This window comes from Callorhinus ursinus, unplaced genomic scaffold, assembly GCF_003265705.2.
Source record: "Callorhinus ursinus isolate GAN/ISIS: 27379988/994484 unplaced genomic scaffold, GSC_fseal_2.0 scaffold10, whole genome shotgun sequence".
NCBI lineage: Eukaryota > Metazoa > Chordata > Mammalia > Carnivora > Otariidae > Callorhinus > Callorhinus ursinus.
The window spans coordinates 23447524-23455575 of NW_027397072.1; the positions used below are offsets into that span (position 1 = coordinate 23447524).

General features: G+C 43.8%; 1 protein-coding gene across 4 annotated transcripts in view; it reads left to right on the forward strand.

The window, feature by feature from the left end:
- The window catches only part of PLB1 (phospholipase B1), a 136726-nt gene that overhangs the window by 31221 nt on the left and 97453 nt on the right, over nt 1-8052 (forward strand). For all 4 annotated transcript variants that reach the window (XM_073897191.1, XM_073897188.1, XM_073897190.1 and 1 more), the window contains 3 exons: nt 5213-5271; nt 6583-6649; nt 7759-7817. In XM_073897191.1, coding sequence (XP_073753292.1) covers nt 5213-5271; nt 6583-6649; nt 7759-7817 — 185 coding nt within the window. The remainder of the gene's footprint in view (nt 1-5212; nt 5272-6582; nt 6650-7758; nt 7818-8052) is intronic.

Genomic DNA, 8052 nt, shown 5'->3' on the forward strand with positions numbered 1-8052 from the left:
CATTACCTATATGTTTATGTGTTTGGCAGTAGCCACAGATCTCTGAGGTTCTGTTTATTTTTCTTCAATCTTTTTCCTTCTGTATTTTTCAGAAATGTACCTTCTATTGATCTATTGATCTGTCTTGAGGTTTACACATTTTTTTTCCTACCATCTCAGGTCTGTGGCTGAGCCCATCCAGTAAATCTTTCAGTATTGTATTTTTCAACTCTGGATTTCTTTTGTTTTAATAACTTCTATGTGTTGAGTCTTTAGTCTTTATTTTTCTTTAATTCCTTGAACATCTATCCAGTAGCTGCTTTGAAAACTTTGCCTGCAGAATCGAACATCTGGGCCCACTCAGAACTGATTTCCATTGACTGCATTTTTTTTCCCCTGAGTACAAGACTCACTTTTCAGTTTCACGGCATGTCTAGTAATTTTTGGTTGCAAATTGGACATGTTCAATAAAATGTCAAAATTCTGGATTCATTTGATTTTTCTGAAGGTTTTTAGGAATTTGCCTAGACATAAACAGTGGCATCGGTCTCCTTCATGGTGTGTAGCCACTGATGTCTTTGATCGGGTTTTCATTCCTTATTTTTATCTCTTTAACCTGGCCTCCTAGTAGCCAGTCCTGGGTCTGCACACTTTAGTGATCAGTCAGTGATTCAGACAGGTCATGCTCAAACGCCTTGGGCTTGTAAGGCTCTGTTTATTGGTCTGTATGCAGGTTGGGGGAGGAACACAAAGATTCAATCAATTCTCAAGTTTCTCTTTACTTAGAGCTCTTTTAGGTCTTTCTAGCACATGTGTAAATTTCCAGCCAGCCAGGAGTAAGTGAAGAGCATATTTTAGCCTTTCTCATTTCCTGAATTAATATCTGATTGGTTCACCTCTCACTCTAACTGGGAAAAAGACACCAGGCTAACAGAGCTGTGGATGTTACCCATTTATTAGTCCACCACTTTTCACTGTCTATTGTCTGTTTTGTTTTTTTAATCTCTCTTGGTTTCTGTTTACTTGGTGTTGTTTCCTGGTAATTTTTTTTTAATTGAAAGCCAAGCATTAGACATAAAATTCCATGTGGTAAGTGGTGCTATCTTCCTTCATAAGGGTAGACAGGTAGGGGCAGATCACCTTAATCTAACTGAGAATAAAAATGATTCAAAGCCAACTTCCATCTATTTGGAGGATGGTCTATCTCAGGTTTATTCCCACTCCAAGGGTCTAGCTCTTTGAAGCACCAACTGAAACCTGGGAAATTTACTAGGCCCCTCTTCCTTGATGGGCATTAAATTTCAGTGTTTTCCTCTAGCTCCACAGAACTGCCCAAAGCTCTGCACTGCATCTTAGCCTCTTACCTGCTGATGTCTCTTGTCCAAGATTTGGCAAACGGTTCTAGGGTAAAACCAGCATCAAATGTTGGGTCCACACTCTTCGCTTCCTTTCTCTTTGGCTATTGACGTCTCAAGTTCTTGCTGCCTTTATGACTCCCAGTGGAGGCGCATGTATACACATGCATACACACACATGGAGTGTGGAAATGCACAATAGGATGTCTACAGAGCAAAAAATTAATGCCCAGAAGATTCCATAGTGGTTGCAGGAAAAAATGTAGGGATCCATCTATTGTCTTCAAAAGCAGGCTCCTTTGAGCCCCTCTAAAATGTTTTAGATCTAGAGTCAGCAGATTGGAAGCTCTCAATCCAGTCCTACTTCTTGAAAGAAAAACTTTAACTTTTGCTACTACAAAATGATGCTAATAATGACATCTTTCTCTCTGGACTGTTTTGATAATGAACAGCACCTTTCATCAAAATGAACATATTTCAGTATATGTTTGTGCAGGCACTGGGCTAGATTTTCTGCTTATATTATTTGATTTAAAGGTTTTTGTTTGTTTGTTTTTGTTTTAGAAATTATAGAGTGCTGAGTGTATTCACAGTCATAAAAATCTTTTTTAAAGGAAACTACTTTTTATGGCAGGGGACCAAAGGGTTTCTTTGAGGAGAGTTTTTTGTTTGTTTTTTTTTGTATCTGAGGCTTGGAGCCTGGAGGACTGGGAGATGTACAGAATGGGACATTTCTCAAAGACCAGGGCATAGGTGGCTTCCAGCACCAACGATCCTTTACCCGGCAATCTGGAGGTAGGTCCCAGGTTCCCATCTGGGGTTCCTGGGGCTAAAGGCTATTGCTGATCACCAGAGATGCCATTTTCCTGTTTAAGCTTGATGATCTCTTTACAGTAAGCAGTACAGATCAGGCATTGGTTGGCAAATAATGGCCAATGGGCTAAATCCAGCCTTATGCCTGTTTTTGGATGACCTGTGAGCTAAAAATGAATTTTACATTTTTAGATTCTTTTATTTTTATGTGGATGTCCACTTATTCCAACACCGTTTGTTGAAAAGACTATCTTTTCTCCGTTGTACTGCCTTTGCTTCTTTGTCAAAGATCAGTTGACTTTATTTACATGGGTCTATTTCTGGACTCTCTCTTGTGTCCCATGGATTTATTTGTCTGTTCTGCTGCCAATATCATATTGTAGCTTTATAGTAGGTCTTGAGGTTGGATCGTGTCAGTTCTGTGACTTCTTACTGCTTCGATATTCTGTTGGCTATTCTGGGTCTTTTGCCTTTTCATATAAACTTTAAAATCAGTTCATTGAGGGGTGCCTGTTGTAGCTCAGTTGGTTAAACATCTGCCTTTGGCTCAGGTCATGATCCCAGGGTCCCGGGATCGAGCCCCGCATTGGGCTCCCTGCTCGGCGGGGAACCTGCTTCTCCCTCTGCCTGCCGTTCCCCCTGCTTGTGCTCTCTCTCTCTCTGGCGAATAAATAAATAAAATCTTAAAAAAAAATCAGTTCGTTGATACCCACAAAGGTTTTTAAAAATGTAAATGGTTGGGAAAAATAGAAGAGTATTTCATGACATATGAAAATTATATGAAATTCAAATTTCAGTCTCCATAAAGTTAATTTGTTTATATCTTGTCTGTGGCCGCTTTCGCACTACTGCAGAGCTGAGCAGTGACAAGACAGTATGGTCTGCAAAACCTAAAATATGGACTATGTGACACTACAGAAAATGTGTGCCGAGCCCTGATCTGGATCTTGGGCTGTGACTTACACTTAGTTTGTTGGCCATGAGCACAGCCTACAGAGCCAGGCTGCCCATTTTCAAATCCTGCTATCACCATTACTAACTGTGTCACCTTTAAAATGTCATTTAATCTTTCTGAGCCTCTTTTATCCACAAAGTGGAGATAATGGCTTTTATCTCCTAGAGCTGTTGTAGGGAGTAAATGAATTATTTCATGTAAGGGTTTAGAAAGCCTGGCGCATAGAGGCTGCATATAAGTGTTAGCTGTCATATACATGTTTAGCCTAGCTTAAAAAAAATATTACAGGGCGCCTGGGTGGCTCAGATGGTTAAGCGTCTGCCTTCGGCTCAGGTCATAATCCCAGGGTCCTGGGATCGAGTCCCGCATCAGGCTCCCTGCTCAGTGCAGAGTCTGCTTCTCCCGCTCCCTCTGCCATTCCCTCTGCTTGTGCTCTTCTATCTCTCTGTCAAATAAATAAATACAATCTTAAAAAAATATATTACAAAAATAGTCTCACCTCTCTGCCCTGCTAATTCATCAGCCTCACTACTCCCAGAGCATTGATCGTCTTAAAATACATGTTAACACTCATCTTTTTAAACATCAGCATGAGTCCCTGTTGCTCATAGACGAGGAGCCTGGCATTTGCAGCTCCACAGCCCAGCTGCCCTCCTCTACCCTCCTCTACCTGCCCTCCACTCCCCTTCCCTCCCATTACAAACCTGCTCTGGCCTTTGCTGGCACTCCATGCTTATCCACAATTCTGTGCGTCCCCATCATGTGGCTCTTTCTGCCCAGAAAGCTTTCTTCTGGGAATTTAAAACTTGCCACTGAGATCTGGGGGCAAGTTATAGCCATCGTTGCGGCCACGAGCTCTAACATGGAAACCAGCGCCCGATCTTACGACGGGCAGGCAATGAAATACACTCTTCTGCTTGTGAAACTCCAGATAAATTCTTTTCAGGGTCAAAAAGAAGGTGGAGGTAGCAAAGGAATCAAGCCCTCTCCCCCAAGTCAGCCCCCCCGCCTTCAGCACTGTCTAATGCTGTTGGGGAGCTCTCACCAGCCTTTGACCAAGAGCGTGCACTCTGGGCAGAGAACTGGGCGGGGAGAAGTCCGAGGTCACCAGGAACTGGGATGTCCAATTACGTGTCAATATCATAAACGTATCATGAAGCTGTTAGAGTAAACATCGAGATGACATGGCGACATGAAAAATGTTCACGATGCAATATTAAGGGGAACTTGCGGGACACGAGATTGCATCCACACTGATGGAATGGACAGTGTGCCTGCTCCGGAGCCTGATGATAGACCCAAGAGGGAGAACAAATCACTTTTGGTTATTGGGGTAGCGGAACTGTGGGTGGATTTTTGTTCCTTTACTTAAGAGTGCTGTTAATTGTACTACACTGTTTTTTGTATATTTAAGATGTTTTATGGGAAAACTTATTGGCTTAGACACTTAAGATGAATCTTTTGTCATATGTAAAGTATATTTTTAAAAGGTAAAGAAAATGCAAATATTTTTAAAAGACTGGTCCAGAGTAAACTGGGATGAGGATAGTGTTTTTGCTGTTTCTCTACCTGCCTTTTCTTCCCTTCTACCTCACACTCAGCAAGACCCCTCGGGACAGCTCCTGTCCAGCCATGATGTACAGTCATAGCCGCTGGGAATCCCACAATTAGCTCTTAAATTCACATAACCCTTCAGACAATTCCAGAAGGTCTTTTGCCTTCCCTTCTTTGTCCCGGATCCCCAAACAACAGCAGGTATTTGTCCAACGTTACCGTCTTCAAGAATTCTGCCCTTTGCTAAGGAAGAAGTAAAGGTATCTGTGGTAACATGCTAGATAATAATGCAATACAGGGTTAGTATTGACCCCTCCCAGCTCACATTTTTGCTTTTCAACCTGGAGATTCTCCCTTCATAGGCTGCATTAAAGGAAGCATGTGTCCCAGACAATGGAGGTGATAGTTGGAGGAATGAATCTAGACTTTCCTAACACAGGGGACATTACTGAGCTGGGCACATAGGTAGGGCTGGGAGGAAGGGCAGGAAAGCAACAAATCTTGGGCAGGTGTTATTTCCAGCTAAATAATCTGAGCTATATTTGCTTTCTTTTAGGACCCACCCAGGCCCACACCTCGCCTGGAGAGAACACAGAAGAGCAACGATCGCTGGAGGTGAGGTGCTTTGTCCTGGTGGGAGAAGTGGGGGGAGCGGGTTTCCTTTCTAGCCGGTAAATCCAATTCTTGATGCAAATTGGCAAGCCCCTCCCTGAAGCCTGGGAGAAACGGGCTGGATGAGCTGCTTCCTCCAGGGACAGTCAGGTGGCCTGGCACAACAGAGGTAGCGCAACTCTATCTCCTGGAATTTGGGGCTCATCACCCCTGCAGACTAAGCTGGTGGTTCCTAGAAATGTCCATAAAGAGTTATAAATGGCCTTGTTATCTCTGTGAACTTTGAAGCAGATGCTGTCAATTATCTGAAGGCATCTGGGTGAGGTCTTCCTAGAACGTCCACAAGATAAGAGTTGAGCATAAATTCTTTATCTCTTACCCAAATTAGTAATTCACAAGAAATTAACTTGTGTCTTGTAACAGCCAGATGTGGTCAAGCACCTTATTTACTGCTTGTTTTCCCCTGTTGGAATAGTTCCCTTTCTTCTCTTGCTTCTGGGGAGAAAACCTGATCTCCCTTCCCCAAGCCTTCCATGTGATTCACAGAAGCACAGGATGCTCTGGGCTTGCATGGGGATCTGAGGAGGCCCATGGTCTTGAGGACCTGAGTACTGGTCACCCAGTCCCTCCTCTGCTCTCAGCAGCTCCTCTGGCTTAGGACACACCAGTCTGGGGGCGGGGAGGGGGGGACTTGAGAGTTCCCATTTTCCAGTTTACCGTTTCCAGCAGCAAATAAACATAATGCTTCCTATATCTGCTTTTGTGTAGATAATCAAATTAAAAGAGGGAAAGTAGATAATATAAAAAACATATGATAGTAAAGAATGGATTTTTTGACTTTTTAGTCTATATATACTGGGTCCCTTAATTATTTTTTTTTTATTGTGGTCAAATACACATAACATAAAATTTACCATTTTTACCATCTCTGAGTGTACAATTCAATGGCATTAAGACAATCACATTGCTGGGCAACCATCACCACTCTCTGTCTCCAGATCTTTCTCATCATCCCAAGAATCAATTTTTATTCTTTCTTTATTTTTCTTTCCTCCCTGCACCCCACCTCACCCCAACTGTTCTGAGACATCCTTACCTGCCACTTGGTAAGATCATTGTCACTAGACACACGTCCCCTTTTACTAGGTGAACAGGGTATGGAGTTAGATGAACATGACTACGGATAATCATAGTTGCTTCTAGATTTTGAATCTAGAGGGAACAAGTACGTGGTCAAAGTACACTGAGGTTTCAGGACCTGCCGTATTTCTTTGTAAGGCGGTTGATGTTTCTGATGTTTGGTTTCGGTTGCAGGCACTGAAGAATTTTCCATTCCCATGCAACTCAGAGAAGTCAGGATCCAGCATGCCTCCTAAGTCAGGTATGTGGCCCCGAGCCATGAGCTTGGAAGCCTGGCAGCTTCTCCCTGGTATGGCCAACAGAGGCTCCGACCCTACTCCTCTTGCATCTTTTGGCCATCCAGGCCTCTTCTCCAGCCTGCACCCTTCACATCTCCTCCTCTCCCCTTGGCCGTTTCTGTAGAGGGCCACCAGAGATCAAACCAACGTGGCCACACGGGTGAGGGTGACTGCTGGGAGCTCACCTCTGGGGGTGCAGGTGGTGCCACAGTAGCTGTGGGTTGGAGCTTGGTCATTCGCCTGCCCTCCTGGATGTAAGCTGTAGTAGCTGCCATAGACATTTTTCTCCTATAATGGGCTAGATTTGTCTGACACCTGGAGGGTATGAGTGTTGCTCTGGAGCTGGCTGTCTTCTCTGGCTTTATCCTATTAAATGGCTGCATTACAGACCGTGTTTAATGGCTTTGCTTATGTTTGTGTTGCCCTAACTTATCAGAGTTTCCAGTTAAGCATGCTATTCTTACTCTTCCATTATATAAGGAGCGTAGCTAGAAAAGGAAATCGATATACCTCTTGGGAAACGGCTTCTTTAGGAGGTTTACTTTTAATGGCCCTGTAACATGATCAGGAGGTCAGTGGTTTCTAGGGAGACTTAATCCTAAAAATGCTGTTGGCCCAGGTGGGTTACGGAGGCTTCCTGGTGTACCATTTGCATATAGCTTGCATCTGACATTTATGTGTGTTCACAGACTTTGAGTGATGTTCTCTGACGCTCAAGCTAACATTATCCCTTTTGTACCCAGGTGGTTTGCGTTTCAACTTGTCACCCTTTACGTATGAATGGGAGCCCAGAAATGTAGAGCCAAGGGACAGAGGGAAGCAAGAGACAGAAAGAAGGCCAGGCAGGAGGGAAAAGGAGGGCCATGAGCGACCTTCCATGGGACACCTGTGGATTGCAGAGAAGAGTGATCCTCTTTCCAGCAGGGTTTCCTATGGGTCCCAGTGACCTCCTGGTCTTCAGCATTCCACCTCGGGCTGGCGGATGTGCGTCTGCCCCTCCCATTTGGCATCTTTGGCTCAGACCTTGGGGAAGGTAGATCTGACCTTCTTAAATGGGTTCTTGTCTTTGCAGTCCACTCGGTGAGACCTTCTGATATTAAATTTGTGGCAGCCATGGGCAATGTGGAAACTGTGAGTATTTCAAGGAGACAGAGGTGGGAGTCAGGGTTTGGGACTGGAAGCCTCAGACTGAACTCCTGGCAGCCAGGCAGGATGTTTTGTTTTGGGAGAGAAGAACATTCTCTGACCTGGGGACACTGTAAAACCTGGAGGGTCTGTGTCCTTCCTTTTTCTTTCTTTCTTTCTTTCTTCCTTTCTTTCTTTCTTTCTTTCTTTCTTTCTTTCTTTCTTTCTTTCTTTCTTTCTT